This window comes from Lissotriton vulgaris, chromosome 3_1, assembly GCF_964263255.1.
Source record: "Lissotriton vulgaris chromosome 3_1, aLisVul1.2, whole genome shotgun sequence".
In the NCBI taxonomy this organism is placed as follows: domain Eukaryota; kingdom Metazoa; phylum Chordata; class Amphibia; order Caudata; family Salamandridae; genus Lissotriton; species Lissotriton vulgaris.
In genome coordinates, this window is record NC_141689.1 from 14,863,389 (window position 1) to 14,886,549 (window position 23,161).

General features: G+C 47.2%; 1 protein-coding gene across 1 annotated transcript in view; it reads left to right on the top strand.

Annotated features, from left to right (window-relative positions):
- The window catches only part of LOC147725828 (uncharacterized), a 492,715-nt gene that overhangs the window by 83,673 nt on the left and 385,881 nt on the right, over window positions 1-23,161 (top strand). Inside the window, exon 3 of the mRNA XM_086960004.1 lies at window positions 10,244-10,399. Coding sequence (XP_086816130.1) covers window positions 10,310-10,399 — 90 coding nt within the window. The 5' untranslated portion in view covers window positions 10,244-10,309. The remainder of the gene's footprint in view (window positions 1-10,243; window positions 10,400-23,161) is intronic.

The window sequence follows — 23,161 nt, forward strand, 5'->3', positions numbered from 1 at the left end:
TGCAACTTTTAGTGAAGGTGATTTTTACATTCTGAGTTTTAAAATACCTCTTTTAGAAAGTAGGTATTTTCTTGCTTAGCCATTCTGTGTGCCTCTGCTGGGGTTGTGGATTGACTGGCTTTGGGATGACAGTGGCTTGGGAGGAGCAGTTGCTCCAGAGAGTTTAGATGGGCCAGGGATGGGATGAATAGACCTAGGCTGCCTTTACAGTAGGAAGAGGAGATTTCCTTTCACTCAAATGGGCCTGGTCTGCCTTCCACAATGCTGTCTCCACATCCTTCAAGGAATATGTAACCACTGAGAACACAACTGGTTTTGGCTAGGCACAAAGACACTCTGCCTTCAGGAAAACAATACATTTACTGTATAAAAAGAGGGGAACAGACTCCATACTTTTAGATCAATTCTGTGAAACTAAAAGGTACCTTTACTAGGGAGAAGAGCTTGAGAAACTAAGGAGGAATACTGCACCTGTGCTGTTTGCTGTCTGGGGTTGGCCTGCAGTGGCTATTCTTTAACAAGGAAAGGGAAAAGTATTTTGCTGTTTACTGTACCCCTGCTTGAGGAAGATCTCCTAGGGCTTGAAGAAGAGTTTTCCTCCTATTCCGAAGTCTCAGGGATGCAAATACTTCATCACCAGTTCCCCTAAACTTTCTTGCTGGGAGTTCTGTCCTACTGAGAGGTGCCTGCTGTTGTTTTGGACTTCTAGAGACTAATTGCCACTGGGAGCTGGAATAGTAACTCAAATTGGAAAAGCTTGACACTTCCGCACCTGTTTCTGATGCATCACCAAATAAATCGTTGCATGCTGCATCAAGTGCACCGATCTCCAAAGTCCCAGGTCACCCCATCATTTCTGATGCAAGGCCTGCTTAGCAGCTGCAATAACCTATGCATCGTCCCGGATCCTTGCATCGCATCCGGGCGCCAAGTCTGTCACATCGCTGCAGGATGCAGAAAGAAACCAACACATTACCTCCCCACATAGTAAGAAACTAACGCATTACCTCTTCTCCAGTAAGGAACCGATGCATCACCTCCCCTGCCAGCAGTAAGGAAGTGATGCATCACATCCCCCGGAGAAAGGAATGGAGGAATCACCTTCCTTGAGTGTAAGGAACCAACGCATCATCTTCCATGCAACCCTTTTTGGTTGTGTGCGAGATGCATCCAAGGTACTTTGTGTGAAAAGTTTTGCATCTGGAATTTGCTTTGAACTCAACTATTTCTATCATTTGAAAGTCATATTTTTATTACTGTATTGTGGATTTTTGTTGTTTAGTCTTGTTTTGGTTTAGATAAAGGGTAGGTATTTTTCTAAACTGTTGTGGTGTCCATTTGTAGTGTCTTAACTGTTTTACTGTATGTGTTCACAAATGCTTCACTCACTTCCTCTGAGATACGCTTGTCTGCTCATGCCAAGCTACCAAGGGGGTGAGCAGGGGTTATTTTAGGAGTGTATCTCCCTTACCCTGATTAGAAGCAAGGGTCCTTATTTGGACAAAGTTTCCTACTTCTGCCAACTAGAGACCCCCATTTCTAACATTGGTGGTCCGCGGTGAGGATTGCATTTGTGTCTTACATAAAGGGATTGGTCTACACTACTAGTTTAGTGCAGACCATTACGCAACCACTTTGCGTAATGGTCTGAATTTTTTTCTTTGGGACAATTTTTTTTCTCCATGGAACTGGAAACTGCCAATCTTCATCATGTCAAAGCCAGCATCAATTTGATCCATGGATCTTGGGTTTGAGGAGGATAGGGTTGAAATCTACAATATGTTCCAAAATTGAAGGTTGTCTTTAAACAGTTTAAAATCTCTTAAGAGGCCTCTCCAGAAAGGAGGAATTCCAAAAAGCACTGAGGGCCTCGTTGGAGTCAATGGATGTTAGCTTGCATGCTGATCAGCCGATGGAGGTGGTAAAGAATTTAGATGGACAGCAGGATGGGCTATTGCGTCTGTATGAACCCTCCCAGGGGGGCAGCAGTCTCTTCAAAGGGGCTGCCTCCAGCAGAAGAGCTAGAGGACAGGGAGAGAACCAAGATGCATGAGTTGCAGATCACAAATCTCAAGCTGCGGAAAGAGGACAGGGAGTTGGCATTTCAGATTGGGAAATTAGCCCTGGGAAAAAGAGATCTTGGAGAATAGAAGAGGATTGAGGGACCTGGATCCAAAGGCAAAGAGTTTAGAGTCTAATCCCCATGGTGGCAGCGCACCATCAGTGCCTGGAGAAAGGAAGTTGTACATCCCCAAGGATGTTATTAAGGATTTCACAAAGCATGAGGTCAGAGGTTCAAAGCTGATGAGGTAGCAATGAGGTCCTACAGAATCCATCAGAGAATGGGGGACGGGGTGCGGAGCTGCTTTGTCACTGAAGGGACGGAAATATCGCTAGGCTTGTCCACTGGGGATCAGATGTCCTACGCCCCCATGAAGCAAGCCTTGGTAATAAGGTATGGTTTGACCCCAGAGCAATCCAGGCAGCAGTTGAGGGCTTATACAAAGCTGGAGTCAAGCACTTGGGTGGAATATGTGTCCTATTTTTGCAGAGCACTGGATAGATGGGTGAAGGGTAGCCAGGTAAATCATTTTCTGGGGCTCTATGATTTGGTTGCATGGGAGCACTTTTCAGATAATCATTTTCCCAAGCTGCGCCAGCACTTCACAGACCGTAAGCTGACTGACCCCTGGAAGCTTGCTGTGGAGGCGGACCGCTGGGTCAGAACCAGGGTCCAAAATGGTCATGTGGAAGACTCTGACAAAGGTGGGCCGGGTCCCCAGCAGAAGCGTAGGGAGGACAAAGGCAAACAGAAGGAGTTCCAGAAAGGGTCCCATAGTAATGATGGATAGGATCCCAGCCTCCCACTGAGAAGAAGCCATGGGTCTCTACAGGTAAGCCTGTTCAGAAGGGCCCCAGGTTATGTTAGGCTTATGGTCAGGTGGATCACTTCCAGGAAGACCCTAGGTGTCTAAAAAAGATTACCAACACAGCCACTGGAGCACCACCCCGGGAGATGGCTAGTGTAGGCTTGAGGGGAGAAACGGGTGACCAAGAGGGGTGGGGGTCCACAGAGGTGAAGCTGGTCTCTTTAGGAGATAGTGAGATGGTCCAAAGAGCTTATCCGCTGAGAACACAAAAAAATACATTCAGTGGGTGACCATCAATGGCCATAGTGTGGAGGCTCTGATATACACTGGAGCCAGTATGACAGCTGTCATTTGTCGGCTGGTGTCTGAAGAGCAGGTGGTCCTGACTCATTCTACCCAGTAGTTGCCGCTGACAACTCAGAGTGTCTCTTCAAAGTGGCACAGGTTCCCTTTGAGTGGGGGGTCTCAGGTACCTTGAAAGTGGCTGTGACGCCAGCCATGAATGTTTACTGTCTGCTAGGCAACGATTTGGAGAGTTTGCCTTGGGATAAGGTGGAGCGGAAGTGTCATATAGAGATGTTGGTTCTGCCTAAGTGGGCGGGTGTGACCACTCTGTCTATAGCAGCCTGTAATAACAGTTAAGAGGACCTGGAGCCTGAAATAGTGGCCCAGCTGCCTACCACAAAGAGAAGAGGCAGGGGGTGCAGGAAACTTTCCCCTGAAGTTCCCACGGTCCAGGAGGAGACAATCCTTGAGGGGGATACCCTGGAGCCTACAGGGGAGCAAATGGCTGAACTGGGAGACCTGCCTGAGCTCACCTAGCAGCAGCAAGGAGGCCCCTCCAGGGAGGAATTCAGTGAGGAGCAGCAGAAGTATCCTTCGCTTGTTGGTTTGGGGCAGCAGGCTGCAAACCAGGTGGCAGGTGATTAGTCTGAATCACAATGGATTTGCTGGGAGAATGGTCTCCTGTATAGTGAGCCTAAGGTTGCTGAGCCTGAGTCAGCCAACGCGCTGGTGGTGCCCCAGCACTTCAGAACCTTCCTACTGGGTCTGGCTCATGGTGTTCCTTTGATAGGGCATTTGGGGCAAGACAAGACACTTGAACAGGCTTGTTACCCACATTTACTTGACCCAAATGCGTAAGAACTCTGACACCCATTGTAGGTCTTGCAAAACTTGCCAGCCAAGTGTTAAGAGTGGGAGGAAGTGGAAGGCTCCTCTCCAACCTTTCCCTGTGGTCAGCACCCCCTTTGTGAGAGTGGGTTTGACAATGTGGGGCCACTGGTTCCCAAGATGGCCATGGGCAACAGGTTCATCCTGGTCTTAGGGGATCATGCCACCTGGTACCCGGAAGCCATCCCTCTCTGGACTGTGATGGCCAAGTGGTGCATTGCACTTTAATGGGGATTTCTCCCATGTGGGATTCCCCCGAAAGGTAGTGTCTGACCGTGATACAAACTTCATAACTTAGTATATGAAAACCCTGTGGCAGGATTATGCTCTTCAATTGTGGGAATGAACCTCATACTCAAAGAATCAGAGAATTTTAAGCAGTCCTCCCAAAGATTTCTATGACAGACTTGACGAAATCAAATCAAAACAGGACTTACAAAGCGCAGCTAATCATGCAGGGCTGTATCCAACTGATAAGAACCTTGCTGCTTCAGGATGGTTCTGTTGAACAGCCAGGTCTTGACTCCTTTGCTTAATTCCAGCAGAGAGGATAAGATCCAGAGGGGAAAGAGGAGGTTGTTCCAGGACTTTTCAGTGAGGTAGAAGCAGGAGGGTCCTCCACTGTTGCCTCGGTAGAAGCAGAGGTGTGAGCGAGGGAGAGGGAGGAGCAGCGCACATATCAGTAGAGTTTGTGGGCTTTCAGGCGGTTGTTGATGTATGCTGGTCCTTGGTTGTGTAGGACTTTTTAGGTGTGGATCAAGATCTTGAATTGACATCTCTTCTGAATGGGGAGCCAGTGGAGCTTCTTGAGGTGGGGGGCGGTGTGAGTCTGGGAGACAGAGGATGATTCTGTATGCTCTGTAGTCCCTTCAGTAGGTGTGAAGTTATTAAGCCCAAATGGGAGTGCTGTGCTGAATGGTTGTGATTTGTAAGGAGGCCAAGCACAGGCCCAATTACCACAACTACCCACGTCACAAAAATGAGTATATTTGAAGGAAGAAAACTTGATGTTTCCACAATTTCCTTGGGGGCCCCTTTCCTCTTGCAGGTTATAGGTTCACCAACACTAATGCAGAAATGTTTTTATTGGTAGAAATATGGAAGTGCTGAGTGATAGGAATTATATTGATCCCCACGGATTCTGGAACTTTCCCCACAAAAATTCTTGGAAAAACAGTGATTTTAAACAATGCTTGATGTTTGAAGAGCATTCTGGGTAAGACAAGAAAGTGGGATCCAGGTGTTACGGCCCGGACAGCCTGATATATCTAATTTGGTGATGGCACCCTAGAGCCCCAATACTGCACCTACCCACATCACCAGAAAGACCGAAATTCCAAGGAAAAATCTTAAGGCCTCATTTATGAGGCCCTTTGCGCCATCCGTACGTCACTTTTTGTGATGTTCTGTGGTGCAGAAGCCTGCGTGATATATATCACGCAGCACTAAGCCAATTTTTTAGGCATACTGCTGCCTGATAAATATCAGTCCCTTTAACGCAGTGTTATGTGTTAAAGGGGCGTCCAATGAGTGTTGCTGGGGGTGTTCCCAGCAACATCCATGGCCTTTTGACACTGCCCCAGATTTACAAGAAATCGTAAATCTGAAGCAGCGCCAAAAGCTTTCGCCTGCTCAGGGGAGGCGTAAGCGAGGAGCAACGGGGAGAAATGTCTTTATTTCTCCTTGTTTTTCCTTTTTCTATGTGTGCGGCATTCTGCAGCACACATAGAAAGAGGAAAAGCCTCTTGTGATTATTTTTGTAAAGAAAGGTTTCCCTTCCAGTACAAAAATGATCATCTGCGCAATGCAGGCTCCCTTGCACCATTGTGCAAAGGTGCCTGTGTTGGCGCACGGCAGCCCACTGTGCACCGGCGCAGGGGAAAAGGACTGGAATGTGCCGTATCTTATAGATATGGTGCATTCCTCCACTTTTCTTTTGCCGTAGGGATGTGCAGCAGGAAGGCCTGCTGCGCTTCTCAAAGATAAAACCTCATAAATGACATAAACCTCACATTTCCCAGTGCTGAGGGCAGAAGAACTTGAAGTCTTACACATTGCTTTTTGGAGACTTTCCTGTTGCAGGTGATTAACCCACCCGCACAAATGGGTATTATTTCAATTGGGAGTAGTGTGGATCACAGAGAGTAGATTAATATTATCCATTGAATTTCAATCCATTTTGGCCTCGAAACAGAAGTCAATGTGGAAGAAAGAAAACATTTTGCAAACCATACTGTCAAGCATCTGGTACTGTGAGCAACCGCAAGTTCAGTGTCATACGAAACACAATCTTACTAAAATCACATTCTTGCTCACATTTTCAACATGTTAAACTTCCTTAAGACGGCTCCAGGTACTGCGAACAGGTACTGTACATCCCTCGCGTCGACTAAACAAGACTCGATTGACAAGCAGCAGGTGACCCCAGTCAGCTCGGAAGCCGGCATAGAAGTACCGATGGACAGAGCGGTGCTTCACTCTACCCCTGAGCCGCTGCCAGGTGGGGTGAGGTCTTCACTTCTTACAACTTCGTGAAATACATGCCTTGTGAGAAAAGACTAAATATGGCACCTAGAATATTCAGATGATCTCTGTGCTTGTCTTGAAATCTTTTTTTCCTAATTTTCACTGTACATATACTTCACACATACTTTTTTTCTGCAGTAGCTATAGTCGTCTTGGGTCCTGATGAAAGCAAGGACAAACACGTCCCTATTTGCTGAAACATGTTGACCGTGTATCACTTAAAGACAGTTATTTTGGTAAACTGTCTTGACTATTTTTAATATTGGTAGAGCGAGTATCACCAGAATAAAGAGGTTCAGTACTCCCTCATCCAATTTTAACACACTTTTCTATTTTCAGATATTCTTTTTTCTTTGTTGCACTGCACCTTTGGTCACCTCGCATTCACAAAATTACCCTTGCAATAGAGTGGTCAGACCACACTTATCTCCCATCTCAGTAGGAGGGACCTTCCTCCATCTTGGTCCTCTCTCTGGGGATAGGGATTCAGTATGTATGGGTCTGTAAGGAATCCCAAATGATGAAGGGCGGTTCCAAATGGTGACTGATGGGTATCCTTGACCATCTACTGAGGTTTTAAGGATAACTATTACTTTGTAGACATTTTGGAGCGATGTGTCTAGTGTCATTGTGCACCGCAAGTGTTCGTCATTATATTTAGACCCTTTGGTACTTTTGTGTTATGGAGTATTGTCAGGGAACATCCCAAAGCTTGGTCTTTAAATATTCCCTAGGGCCGCCAATCGATCGTTGTGTTGTTGTTTGACCTTTATGAATGGCCACTGGGTAAACAATTCAAGGATGAACATGGTGTCATCCATGTCAATGTTCTCCTACTTCATTTGATCAGATTTTGAGCTTAATTGTTAGTTCCTTGGGAAAACCATGATCGATCTACATAAATGACATCAATGAGACCTTGCTAAATTCTGAATTTTATCTACTTTTCAGAAATGTATTGATTCATGATTCACTCTTGGGCTCCACACCTCTTTACACCACAAACTGCAAGTGGTGGAAATGACAGAACATAGGAAAAAATTAAATGCCACTTTAAAAAAGGCAAAAAGTTGTGGTAAAAATGATTTTTTTACATTTGTGGGTGATATTAGCAAGGAAACTTCTTTCCTGATGCATTGTTTAGAACACAACCCATATTTTCTAACTGAACATTATTTCACATTTTTCCAAAAAAAGTGCAAAATTGTGCTGCATTTTGACCAGTTTCTTGGTTGCTTGCAAGGAAATCCACAGACCCAAAGCCAAGCGTTAAGATCAGATTGCACTGTGTATGAAAACAGGTAAAAATCATAGAGAAACAAGAAGACCTTTCACAGTAAGAACTCATTATTGCACGGCTATTTCATGCCAATGCACAAGGGAACAGGGATCACAGGCTATGCATGTTAGTAATCTGTAGTAACTCATGATATACACAAACAGCATATTGCTTTCCATGCCATCCATATCATGAGGAGCAGAAGCAGAGGACATGGCTCTCCTTGCCAAAGGTAGACCAGGTCTGCAAGAGCATCAACAGGAGAAGCAGGCTGTCACGTGGCATACATGAGCGAGCAATGTTCTGTGAACAGGAGAACATTGGGATCAAATTCCTTGGCAAGCAGACAAGAGACCAGGAGAACTCTGACATGGCTCAACTCCACAGAAGGATGTGGTGGCCCTTGAGAGCCAGCCTATCTTGCTGCTTGTGGTCAAGGGGGCCATTTGGGATCTCCTACATTCAAACACACCAAGAAAACTCAAGATTACATGGCTTAATTGTACAAGGAGTGCAGCAGACATACTATTTGAGACATTTTTGGCATGTTCAAAGAGGCACATGAAAAGTGGACCCTACCCTCAATACTCAAGAGGCTGCAATTATGACTTTGTCGCACTGGTACAGCAAACACAAGGAGAAGATGGACGGAGCGCTGAACCTTTCCAGACCAGTCACAGATCTGGGTTGAATCCATCATCAATCTGGTGGCAAAGTGAGCTAATAAATAAATAAGGTGAATGATTTAACGCCACCGAACGAACCAAAAAGTGATGTTTTGGTGGTTTTTACCTCCTTGTAAATATGACTGAGGCCTAGTCCAGCTATGTGCACAATGTCTATATTAGCATCACTGGATCCAGGCATGGAACAAAAGACCGCATCACCATGTAGTGACAGTACTCTTCTGCTCCTAGAACCCCGATATGTCTCCCATCAGTCATCGACAGAATACTTGCAATTTACTCTGTGCAGCTTCTGCTGCCTTTTATGTAACCTTTCTCTATACAAATACCATCTACATCCAAGCTTGCAACCTACCATTCACCTCTAGATCTTCTAGTTCATAGTTGAGAGGCACCTGCTCTCCAGAAGGGTGTGACAAGCAGTCCTACCTAGCAGGATGGGTAGATGTCCATGGCCAATGCACACGGTGGACTCCGCCAATCTTACCTGGTACAAAATGGTGGAAAGGAAGAGTTTAGAGATGTACACCTGTCGGTGCCACACCTGGCAGTCAGTCCTACCAAACCACTCCCCTGAATGGTGAAGAAGGAAGAAGTCCTACTGTGATCTGTGTTACGCAGTTTGGGAAAACTTCTCTGTTACACATTGATCCCTAGCATTATCCCTCCCTTGTGAAGATCAGGGATCTGGAGTACTGGACTTTGCTCACTCTTAACATCTGTTTATGTTCCTGATTCGGATGCTCCAGGTCTGCATTGTACAACACCAACACAAGCTACTCATGCTTGAACTATCTAGACATGCGCCAACTGATGGCTTGATGTTATCACCTGCCTCAGAGAGTAGAGAGTCAGGAGATGAAGGGAGACGAGTGCTCCAGTTACTGACCAGTAATCTACACCACTCCAATCTCTGGTCTGCCTTGCCACAGAAATTACTTTAGTCTTCCTACAGAAACTCCCAAGTTATAAGTTAGCACACTAGCCTCCCGTCCCTCCAATATGGCCGACTTCTGCTTCATCACTCATAAAATGAAAAAGAAGCCCAGTCAAAGCCCCTCCTTTTTCCAAAAGCCACCAATCAAAAAATGAAGCCAGTCACAACAGGGCACGGAGGGATGGGAAACTATACTGTGGGCGGGAAGACCTGGGCTCGGAGTAATGAGGAGTGCAGTAAGTGATGTTGGGAAGACGCTCACTGATGAGCAAAGTTGGTCCTGCTGGCGTCACACCACACACGTCTCAATGAACATTTCACACACATTACTCCACTTTCAATTACTTCCATCACCTCCACTGTAGCCTAGTCAAGATATGTAGGACAGACTTTTTGTTGACTCTCTGGGGAATCCTCCATCAGACATGTTGGCTGAATGTGCTTGAAGTGTTTCCAGATAACAAGAGCCATGATGCCCCTAGCAGTGACCCTGCAGTCTCTTATCTCTTGGATTGCCTCATCCTCCCCAAGCAATCACTTTGTTTGTCCATTATCGCTTGTGGTCCACTGAAATGCCATGTTCATTTTCTTTATTTTGTCCTGGTTGTAAATGCTGCTTTGATGCTTGAAATGTTTAAATATATCTCATTAGAGATTCATTCCACTTTTAATCCCCTCATGTTTTTGCCTGTCATTTCAGTTCATTCTCAAATCTATCGCCTCTCCCGCCATCTCTGAGTCTTTCCTGCTGTTTGTTGTCTTGTTCCCTCAGGTACCTCACATCTTTGGGACTCCCTGGATCCTTGGAGCACCGCAGGCGTGAAGACGCTCTTTCACCATGGGGAACTACTTCGTGATTGTGACTAATGAGACTCCCTACACCTTCAGCTTCGGCTTTGGCTATTTGTACAGGGAGTGGGTTATTCAGGTGAGTTTGGCCCCTAATGGACTACACGTTTTCCTGGAGGCACAGAATGGGTAAACCCTTTGATGCATATGATAGTGCTTTTTTAAAATACACATAACATAACATATCCTAGAGGCTCACATCTAACATGGGCTTCGATTGGAATTCCATAGAGCATATTATTAAGCCCATTATCGCCGCTTTATCGGCCGTTTTCGGCCGATAAAGCGGCGATAATTTTAGCGCACAGGCTTGATAATATGCCCCAAGATTCTTTCTCTCAAAGTCCATGTAGTTTTTTGTGCATTACAAGGTTGCTTACCATCCTTGCACATTTTTCTTATTTTACAGAGTTTTATGTAGCGCAAACTTGACCCGAATCAGGTATCAGAGCGCTTTACATAGCACCAGTTGCGTTACATGAGGACACATTTATTTTTGTTAGGCACAGGGAGATGAAGTGATTTGCCCAGAATCACAGGATGTTCAGGGTCTTTGCCGAGACTCAAACCCAGTTCCCCCGTATCAATATCCACCTCCCTAGCCGTTAGGCCAACTCCTCTCCGTAGAACCTTGCTCTCATCTTACTTTTCTGAAGGAATGGAGTAATTTGGATATCCCAAGTCTGTATCTCTGTGGAGTTTGTAGACATTGAATACAAGTGTCAGGTATTAACATACTCTAGATGTTTTAATGAGAGAATATTCCTTCTAGTCCCAAACTCTCTGATTTGCTACTTGAAACATGCTGTTTACCTCTGACGCTAGGTCTTGTTATAAATAAAAGTTGGACCATTCAATTTAAAAAACAAGATTCTTTTGCTCAAAGTCCATGTAGATTTTTGTGCCTGACTTAGCATTACAAGATTGCTTACCATCCTTACACATCCCAGAACCTTCATCTGCCCAGGACACAGAATCCTTGTTTTGTGGGGAAAGGCAGACAAAATGGTGAATAATCCATCCAAACCGGCTGGACCCAGGCCATGTAGGTGATCAATGAGGTTAAACTGCAATGGCCTTCAGACTCAGATGTGCCCTCCTCCTACCCTACTGATGTCTTCATCAATCCCACCAGCTAATGGCATAGAAGCTTGGCTGAGGATGTTGCTGCTTCCTGGTGGCCAATGCTTTCCAAGGCAATACTGATGTCATGGTAAGCGGTGTGGCGTGATTCATTTATGAATCCTTGGAGTGTCAACCACATATGGAATCCACCTTCATTGACTGAGACGCCTCGCGGAACTTGAGAATGAAGCTATAAGTTCAACCACCACTTCATCAACCTCTGCTCACTGCTGTAAGCCGTGGGATATACCCTCAGCTCCCGAGGGCCAATCAGGGGCTGAGAGGGATGCAGCACTACAAGAGACAAACAGCCTGATTCATCATAGTGCCGTTTTGCGAGTTTGAAATAGTGAATCATATGGAATCGCTATTTCAGACTCGCAAAACGGCATTCATGTAGGAATCGCAAAAACAAAAGCGATTCCTACATATTCCTTATTTGCGATTAGCAAATTGCTAATCGCAAGTAAGGAATAACTCCCCATTCATTCCTATGGGCCAAAAGGTCCAGAGGAATGAATGGGGAGTATTCCTTATTTGCGATTAGCAATTTGCTAATCGCAAGTAAGATTACGATTTAAAGGGTGCCAGGGGTGTCCAAAGAACACCCTGTAGCACCCCTTAACAGTAAATACGAACAGGTGTTGCGCACACACATGTCCAAAGGACATGTGTGTGTGTAACATGCAACTTAGAAAATAGTTTTCGCTATTTACCACGAGGTTTGACCTCGCGGTAAAAAGCGGGCCGAAATTGCGAATTCACAATTTTAAAATGGATGGTGAATTGCATTTAAGGAATCTCAAATTGAGATTCCTTAAATGTAATTCATCGCAAAATAGCAAAATCGCTATTACCGATTTTTGCATTTGGGATGATGAATCCCAAAAGCAAAAATAGAGCTTGCAAAGGGCCATATTCACAGAATCTGGCCCTTTGCGAGCCCATTTCGGCTTCATGAATCAGGCTGAAAGAGACAGCGTCCAACCAACTCTCTGAGCCCTGTAGCACTCAATGTCAACTCTTGTGATGGGTTTCCAGTTTTCTTTGGCACCACAGGGAGCAGACCCAGCTGAAGGTTCACTATATTGACTAGGACTTCCTTTTCAAAGGGTAAAGTCTCACTCCTGAAGTTTGGTGCAAAGTAAAATGTCAAATACAGAGCTAATAAACAACTTACAACGAATCACATTTGTATTCTGTACTAATATTTTCATGAAGTATAGAACTTTTATTGGATTTAGGGTCAATAGTGTAGTGAAAACAGTTGTGCCACAGTTAATCAACCAATCCATGATCTCAGAGGCACTGACTTCCTCTAGTGGAAGGGACTCCTCTGCCCGGCTCATTTTATAAAAGGGACACATGTGCATTTAGTGGCTAGTGCGGCTTAGTTAGCCAAGTCTGCTTTGCACATTTTATAACGTTCAACTGCCCTCCAGCCATGACACCATCTTAACAAATAGTGCCGGTCTGAGCAGGACCCGGAAAGTGGGTTGTTTATTGCAAGTGGCTACAAGCTTAGGGGGGCTTGGGAGTGAGTCGGGTCAGACAGCCCTTGCAGCATGAAGTGAGCTGTGTAACACAGTCATTATTCAAACACACACAAGGTGATGGGGAGGGCTCACAATGTGAGAACTGAATGGCAATGCAGCCTTCCAACCCACTGTTCTTCTGCCCATTGTGCCACCTCATATTAGACTCAACCATATGCAAACCAGCCTTGACCCTGCTCCAGTGGGAACAGCTGAGCCAAGCCAGGTCCTCTCTGAATCAGAACATAACCAACTCAGGACTGGATTTGTTCTGATAGGGCTTCTGACAGCAGCTTGGTTCCAGAGGCAGAGTGAGCAAAGGACTCAGCTCTGGCCATTGGGCATTACATCAAACACACAAATTGTGAAGGGAAAAATGCTTGCAATGTGTCGAACCGCTGGCAAACACCTGGGGGAGCCTTGAAACACACTTTTCTTTTTCCCAGCATGCCACTTACCAGATTATACCTCATGTCAATATTGTATGTGCAACGGGCATGCCCAGACCTGGGTTGGGTGCTCACATAAAGAAATGAAAAAAAGTTTTCTACAGAAAAATGAAATAAATGAGTAAAATCCAAAAATAAGTGCAGATATGTTTTGTGTATGCCCTATGGTTAAGAGGTACTTGACGTGATAAAAGTATTTATAGGTCAAGAGGGAGCTTCTTGGTTGTATTGGTATTTCTCTTCCCCTCTACTCCCTGACCTGAAATTATCTTGAGAGGGGTCCCCATTCTACTCTATTTGGGTGCTCACTGTGCATAGGACTCCGGCTACACCAGACTGAAGAGACCCAAACAGTCTGAAACCAGTCTTGAGCTCCTTAGGTTTCCCTCAGAGGGAACCTGGCCTGGCTGTCCTGACTGCACCGTTCCTATTAGAGCAGAATCAAGACTGATTTCATGTGGCTGATCACTGTCCGAGGGGGTTGGTGGGCAAAAGAAAGATGGAGGTCAATGCGGCCCTGAGTAATTACCAGTGGCTGAGGTGAATCCACCCATCAGCCTTAGTGCAGCGCCCAGTGCGAGACTCATGGGACTGGTGCTCACTGGGCACAGGACTCAAGCCTGAAGAGACCCAAGCAGTCCAAAGCCGGCCCTGACCTGCTTGTGCTCCTGTTCAGAGGGAGCCTGGCCTGGAGGTTTGTCTGCACTGGTCCTATTGGAGCAGGAGTAAGACTAATTTGCATATGGCTGATTACTGTCTAAGGTGGCAAAGTGGGGAGGAGCAGACTGGACTGAATGTGGCCCATATTACTTACCAGTAGCTAGAGTAATTCAAGCATTCACCCATCATTATTTTGTGTAGCTCAACACAGTCATTGCTCAGCATGGGGGGCACAGCGGCTCAACATAGTCATTGCTCAGCACGGGGCACAGTGGCTCAACACAGTCATTGCTCAGCAAAGATGCACAGCGGCATCAACACAGTAATTGCTCTGCACGGGGGCACAGTGTGAGAAGTTGGCCTGGTATATAATGCTCACTAATTCTAGTGATCACTTTGTACCATGCCAAGCAACCCTTATGATGATCGGTTGTAAGTCAACCTTGTAGACTAGTTATCCTAGTGGTAACGTGGACAAAGCAGTCTTAGGCTAAACTCTGAAAGGCATGTGAAGCCAGCTGTATTACCATACACAACCCCCTTGAATACCAAATGAAAGGACACCACACAGATATATATTGAAAATATATATTAATTTATTAACTAAAAAATTCCCTGGACTCTTTATGAGCACAGAAGCACAAGCGTTAAATCACAAGACAGTTTAAAATACACAAACGTTGCACAATATGGATGAGCCCTAGGGGCCACCTAAACCATATACTAAATAAGTGGTATAAGAGATACCAATCGGAAAGGGAACAGGCCTCGGGCCTTGGGAATCGCTGGAGCTATATGAGACTAGCAGTGATTAAGTCGGGAAAGGCCCGCGGGACTCGGGTGCAATGTTCAAAGTGCACGCACTTTCGAATGTAAAGTCTATGGTGCGTAAAAAGTACAATGTTAGTTAGTTCGGAACCTTCTGAGTGACCTAGAAAGCTGAAACTTTAGACACAGGCCCTAGAGATGTGTACCAGTGTAGGAACACCGGCGGAGCTGAGTTACCTCACCCACAGGATGCGGGTGCACAGGGTCGAAGTAGTGTCGGGTTTCGTCACGCTGGTCGATGGTGCTTGGAGCTGAAGATGCTGCAGGCGGCTCGAGGTGAAGAGTTCCGGTGGATCCAAGGGTGAATCTGAAGTTGTGAAGACCTGAAAGCAGAGGGGACAATGTTCAAAGTCACTAGCCAGTGACTACCGTGGAACCAGATTGGAACCAGGCGATGTTGGGTGCAAACAGGCGTTGAGGTGTAGCTTCTCTCTGCAGCCACGTGGACAAAGGGGGTCATGGACATCCAGGAGTCAGTCACGAGCTGTCCCACGCAGGCTTCTCGCTGTTGGCGGTGTCGGCGACTTGATAGAAGCAAACAGGCCTTGGCTAATGCAAGCCAAGCAGAAGATGAAAAAGGCTTGTTACTCAGACCAGCAAGGTCAGAGCGGGTGCTCCTTTTTACAGGAGCGAGAGCAAGTCTGGATCAATTAGACCCGCAGTGTAGTTTGTCGGTTTCGTTGCCAAGATGGCCGCTGGCCGCGTGGCTAGTGGGCGGGATGGCGCATCGAGTGGCACAATGCAAAAGGGCCCCACGCAGATCGTGGAGATGCTGGGGGCTGATCTTCGGTGCAAGGGCTTCTCGTGGTAAGGGTTCTCAGTCCCCAAAGCACAACGTCGAGGATGCCTTGGTTGCTGCGCAGTCAGCTTTTCGAGTGTCTTTCAAGAGGTCCGGTCCCACGTCACTCGGTGCCTCCACGGGTCCCTTCTTTGCAGGGACTGTGGATCCGGCTGTGAGAGGTCTGGGAGTCTGGGTCTTGTCGGGCTCTGGGCTCCGGCTCCGGCGGGAGGCGGCAGCAAAGCAGACGTCGAGTTGCTGGTTGGTGCCTGTCTTCACAGGGTGGCCACTCCTAGGCCACAAGGGAGATTCTCTTCAGTCTTCTGAGCAGCAGAATGTCGAAGTCCAGTCTTCTTCTTTATTTCAAGTTGATTCAGGATGATCTGCTGTGCAATGGCACTGCTCCCACTCTTATTCCCAATCTGAGGGGTGGATCACCTACTAGGTCCCTCCTCTGGGAGGAACCAGGAAGGGGGGCGGTTACACCCCCTTTCCTTTGTCCAGCTCCTCGCCAGGCCTGGGTCTGGAAAGTCCCAGGACCGGTTTGGAATGGCTTATGCACGGGGACACCTTGTGTGCCCCGGGCATGTCTGATTTTATTCAGCCCTGTCCTACCCAATACACAAAACCCTGTCTGGGGTGGTGCTCACACCTCCCAAGGCAGGAAACGCTTTCTCCAAGCCTCCCTCGCTGGAAGGACTCCCAGCAGCAGGAGGTCAGACTCGTGTCTGTGGTGGCAGCATCCATTTTGTGATGCTGAGGCTCTGGTTAACTTTAACCGTGGTTAAGGCTACACACATGTCGTGTCCCTCTAGAAGGGTGGAATGCTATCCCCGTCAACAGAACTTTCGAGGGGATAGTATTCCAATTCGTATGACACCTTACTCGACATGTTTTGATAAAGCCAAACCAAAGATAGCATATAACCGCGAGGATTATAATGCACTTAAGAGTATATGGTATGGCAATATCCCGGAACAGCTTAGGGAGTAGTTCCCGACAGCTGTAGACAGGCTCAGCTCATGCTAGAGCACCATCTCACATATTTCCACGCACTCTGCCTCCATGATTGATGAGGCCTTCCATAGGAGTGGATGATAGGAACATATGTGTCCAGTTTAGGGTTAGATATAGGGATACTACATCTAAGCAAGAGGTGATTACACCAACTTACCCCCAGCTGAGTGATCAGCCAGTTGTGTCAAATATGGAGGCCAGGCCAGGGGTGGCACAATACATGCTGCAGCCCCTGGTAGGCCTTGGAGACACCTATGCCCTGGGTACCTAGGGTACACTGTTACAGGGGCCAATAAGGTGAACCAGTTCCAATTCGTAATGCACCTAGAGTGCATTGGCAGTAATTTAGAGAGAGAACAGCAGGCTGTGGGTCTGATTAGCAGGCTCACAGCCACATTAAGTCATAAACCAGTGAAGCAAAAAGCAAAAATTTGGGGTGACCATAGGATAGCAGACCCTACTCTCCTACACAACCCCCCCCAAACGCAGGGACATTAGACTAACCTTGACCAGTTGTGTCTTCATGTTCTAAGAGGAAGTACCTGGAGAGACCATCTGCGTTGCCATGGTCAGTCCCTGGGCGGTGCTCCACTGTAAAGTCCATCCCCTGTAGGGAAATGGACCACCTAAGCAGTTTGGGATTTTCACCCTTTATCTGATTTAGCCAGAAGAGGGGCTTATGGTCTGTCTGAATCTTGAAGTGAGTGCCAAATAAGTATGGTCTCAACTTCTTCAGGGCCCACACCACAGCAAAGGCCTCCCTCTCAATAGCTGACCAACGTTTCTCTCTGGGGGTCAGCCTTCTGCTAATAAAAGCAATGGGCTGGTCCTGGCCATCTACATTAAGCTGTGAAAGCACTGCTCCCACTCCCAACTCAGAAGCATCTGTTTGGACAATGTACTTGTTATATCCTGATCATCTCTTTCCCTGCTGCTCAGCCTGTGTGTGTGATGTCATTAGAATGTTCCTGTGTGCATGGTTTGAATGTGTGGTCAGTTTGATTGAGTGGGCTGAGCAGCTGGATGCTGCTCCCGGTGGGGCCTCCTTCCTATTTACCTATTTACCAGCTTTTAATTAATAAACACCCTTTCAAGAATACCTACGACTACTGGATCTTCTTACCTTACAAATTACATGATATACATTGCAATAATGGCGACGAGCGAGAAAGAACTATGTGTGCAGGAACTACATTTGAAAAATGGAACTACAAAGATGGAAAGTAAAGCCCTGTCTTCAGACCCCTTAAGACACAAAGCTGTCTTAGTTCCTTAAAGGAGAATATAGCAAATTTGGATGGTGCCTTTTGGAGGGTCACTCTCAACAGGGATGTTCCCAGTGGAACCCTCTGCTCCAGACATTGCTCTAGTGTGGGTGGATGTGTTGCAATCTACCTACACTGGTGTTTACCTACTAAACCTATCTAGTAGGTGTAGTCAGGGTGTGCTACTCCCTTTGCTCTACAACAACTAAGTTCAGTAGAACTTAAGTATACTAGTCTTGTTTTATATGTACCTAGCAGGTACCTGTATGATCTTTCAAATGATAATCTCAAAGATTGCAATGGTAAAACAACAGCAAGCTCAGATCCCAATCCGCTGCTCACCAATGTGAGAAGTTGGCCTGGTATATAATGCTCACTAATTCTAGTGATCACTTTGTACCATGCCAAGCAACCCTTATGATGATTGGTTGTAAGTCAACCTTGTAGACCAGTTATCCTAGTGGTAACGTAGGCAAAGCAGTCTTAGGCTAAACACTGAAAGGCATGTGAAGCCAGCTGTATTACCATACACAACCCCCTTGAATACCAAATGAAAGGACACCACACAGATATATATTGAAAATATATATTGATTTATTAACTATAAAATCCCCTGGACTCTTTATGAGCACAGAAGCACAAGCGTTAAATGACAAGACAGTTTAAAATACACAAAAGTTGCACAATATGGATGAGCCCTAGGGGCCACCTAAACCATATACTAAAAAAATGGTATAAGAGATACCAATCAGAAAGGGAACAGGCCTAGGGCCTTGGGAATCGCTGGAGCTATTCGAGACTAGCAGTGATTAAGTCGGGAAAGGCCCGCGGGACTCGGGTGCAGTGTTCAAAGTGCACGCACTTTCCAATGTAAAGTCTATGGTGCGTAAAAAGTACAAAGTTAGTTAGTTCAGAACCTTCCGAGTGACCTAGAAAGCTGAAACTTTAGACACAGACCTAGAGATGTGTACCAGTGTAGGAACACTGGTGGAGCTGAGTTACCTCACCCACAGGACGCGGGTGCACAGGGTCGAAGTAGTGTCGGGTTTCGTCACGCTGGTCGATGGTGCTTGGAGCTGAAGATGCTGCAGGCGGCTCGAGGAGAAGAGTTCCGGTGGATCCAAGGGTGGATCTGAAGTTGTGAAGACCTGAAAGCAGAGGGCCTGCCGGATGTCACACCCCAAACATCGGATCTGATAGCATAAACGACCCTCCTCAACCTAGCCCAGGCCTGGGCATTGCGATTGGCATCCTGGGACAGTTTGGACACTTTTATGGCTGACCTGTCCGGGAGTCCACAACAGCACTTCTGAGCCCCATCTCCGTGATCTGAGCTCCACTCCTGATCCCCCCACCTACCGGCCCGGCACGGCCCGCCGTGACACCGAGAGAGGGGTTGGAGCGGTCCCATTGGCACGTCACTGGGAGCAAGCATCTGGTGGGGTGGACGGACCCCTAGAGGTGAGTGGCCCCCCCTGTGGAAGTAGCAGATAGGATCCCCCACCCAGGGGTGGACTATCCGAGACCAGCGACATTGGGAACCCTGACTTGTCTGCGGACACTGCCACTGACATTTGGTGCCCCTAGACATACTGCCCGTGGAGGGGAGCTGCCACAGCTCTCTTGGCGACTTGAACTCACTTGCTTTACTCACGTGCTGAACTTCGTCATCCCCCCATTGAACTCACGGTTTGATTAAGCTCGATAGAGCGTTTGGGCGGCGACTCGTTCTGTCGTTGCCCTTTTGGTATTATGTTTCTGTTAAAGTTCTTCCTTTTGAGACTAGTGTGGACATTGCAATGCTACAACGTGCATCCCTGGGACTGTGGGAGTGGGCGAGGGGTAACAATAGCCACTGTCTGCGGCCGCTGTGTGTGTGTGGGTGGGGTGGGCTGGGGGTTGGGGGGGCTGGGTGCTTGAGCGCGATGCATACTGTGATGGCTATGGTTAAATTTTGTACCTGGAATGTCAGGGGCATGCACACTCCCTCACGTAGATACCAGGTGTACTCATACCTTAGGCGACATCAGGTCCAGATTGCACTACTGCAGGAGACACACTTAGTCGCCGCTGAGGTGGCCGCACTTCGCCGTAGGTGGAGGGGGCAGATATACGCCACAACCTTTTCAGCGTTCGCGCGGGGGGCCCTGATCTGGGTCAGACCTGGGGTTCCATTCGCACTAACACACAGCAATATCGACACCGAGGGACGCTACGTCTTCATACAGGGCAGACTAGACGGACAGCAAATTGTCATAGCCTCCATATACGCACCCAATGTGGAACAGGGGTAATTCTTCACGCGCTTGTCGGCAGTAATTGCGCCCTGGCCAGACGTACCCTTGATGGTGGGCGGGGATTATAACTGCGTACTAGATGTTTCCCTTGACCGCTCGTCCCCCCCCAGCAGCGATCGCCCCAGCGCAAGCGACTTCCAGGGCCCTAACCGATTGGGCGACGCAATGGAACCTGCACGATGCCTGGCGAGTCAGGAATCCCACCGCCCGGGTGTATTCCTATTACTCGGGAGCCCATTCTCTGCATGTTAGGTTGGACCGATACATGCTGTCCCGCGACCTGATTTCCTCCGTGACTGACGCTGACTATCTGGGACGGACGCACTCGGACCATAACCCGCACACACTGGTCTATGGATGGCGGCGCCCACGTCCGCCCGTACCCACATGGCGCTTACAGCCGGACCTCCTACTCGACCCGCCATTTCGGGAGGAGATGTCCAGGAGAATCATTCAATATTTTGAAGACAACACCGACTCGACCTCCTCCCCGAGACTTAAGTGGGACGCCTTCAAGGCGGTCACCCGGGGAGGCTCCCTCAGTGTTCAGGCGGGCCTACGAGGCCAGGTGGAGAGGGATCTGATAAGGGTGGAGGAGGCGCTACTGTCATATGGATACTTCATTACATATATGGCGTTAAGTTAGCATGAGTGTATTACATGTTTAAACAGCCGGTTTGCCTTCGGCTTCAGTTTTGCACACGACACATACTTGTTGTTGTAGCTTTCACCCTAGAAGCGGTGAGGTGGTTTATTAGAGAATAATATGTTATTTCTATGCTATCAGCTTTGCCTGGTACACTTGGTACAACTGTCTGCACACTGAGAGCTACACACTCTAAGATTAACCTAACACAAGGTTGCTGAGAGGCCTGATCCTCGCACCACATTAGACATAACACAAATAATGTTGATGCCAACATTTTGGGCTCTACGCGGGTTTAAGATAGAGTTACACGGAATGAACGTAGACACTTGGTGCTGCGCATGGAGAGAGCTGGTAGCTGTTGATGTGAACTGCTCCTACTGACATTGAGAGGTATGGGGCCGCCCTGCTAAAGCCCGAATGAGACCTTCTTAGATATAAAATAATATACTAGATAGGGTGCGCGAAATATAGGTGATATCGATTCTATAGGTTTTGCATTATAACATGCTAGCACCTTTTGCTTACTATGGATTAGTGACTATGCTGCTAACTCTGATTTTTATAATCTGCATTTTGGTATTATACAAGATACTGCGTTTGAGAACTTTGCATTGAATAATAAATATTTCAAACTTGCATTTGTGTTCTTTGACTCCCAGTTTTGGTTTGAAATGATTATATAACGAAAGAGTGTTCATGTGTTCCACGATTCCTGAGGTATTCTAAAGATCATGTTCTGGTTTGTCTAAGACATGGTTCATTCCATAATGATCCATGAGACACTGTAGCTAGCTAGGTAAGGAGATTTCTGACGCTGAGATGAGTTTTGGATCATCCTAACTCACTGAGGTTCTAGATCTCTATGCACAGTTCTGTGGGAGAACGGAAACCCTGCTACATGGCGCCCAACGGATTGGTTGGCCGTATTTCATGACACTCGAGTAGTATATCATTCAAACCTTAACACCTTCATTCCCGTTTCCGGTAAACGGTGGTGTCGGAAAAACCTACCTATTTTTGAAATAGGTCTTTTCAAGCTTGAATTCTACTTAAAACGGTTTCTTTGAATTACTACCCAGTTGTGCTACAAAGTGTTCTTTGTCCTTTTTTCACTTCCGGTGCTACCATGGCCGTGGAAATAGCGCAGCATAGCCGCGTCGCGGTTCGCGACCACTTGCGGGCATATAATGTCCCTGCGGAAGGTTTGGCTGTGGTTCTAGTGGTGAGTGCGGAACATGCGTACCCGTACGAATTGTTTTATTCCTGGGTGACGTTTCCGGAAGTAAACGCTAATTCGGGCGTCTACCACTCGTACACTGCCTCGGCTGTTCCGGCGGCTTATGCTCCGTACAGAGCACTGGAAGTACCAATCGATGCTTGGCAGCACGGAGTTTGGTTTGGTGGCGTCCTACCCCACTCTTTAACGGCTCCGAGGTTAGGTCCGTTGTCCATTCCGGGCACAGCCTGGCCCGCCTTGGGCGGATTTACTCCTCATCCTAATCGCGCCACTTGTAATGTGGTTGATTTGCGACGTCTGCATGATGTCGCGGTTGACGTGATTAGAGCGCTTGTTCATTACATTGGTCGTAATATACATGGCGCTGCCCCCGCAGGTGCGCAGCTTCGAGCGGAACAGGCTGGTTTGAAAATCAGTCCTGTCATGGTGAATTCCGTAATGGGCAGAAAGCCAGAAAATAAGGATGATTTTCCTTACTGGCTTGCCGAGAAATTCGACCAGCTGGAGGCTGTGTTTCCTAATACGACTCCGGGTGAGAAACACCGGATTCTTACGCTTAGTTTACCGAAGGATTTAGCCCCTGAACTTGCTGACTGTGAAACATGGGGTAAGACTTTTGCAGCGGTTTACTCGAGGTGCTTTGGCACACCGACAGTGTCGAACCTGTCTGCGACCCTCAAACGTGTTCAAGATGATCACGGACCTGAGTCGGCGGTTGAGTTGGGTATGCACCTGAACGGTTCATTTGAGACAGTTTGCGGTATTATCCTTGCCAATGTAAAAAGGGATGCTGTGAACTTTCAGGGGGCCAATGGTCTGGCGTTAATTCCCGATGCCGAGAAACCCCGTCAGCTGGCAAAAATTATTGTGGCGGCTTATAAAACGGTTGGCCGCAATTCTAAGGGTGCAAAGGTTTTTTCTTGAAAAAGAAAGGAAGCAGCCCCAGGGACAGTCTTCGGAAACAGGTGGACAGCCCAAGTCCAAAAAACAAAATTGGCCTA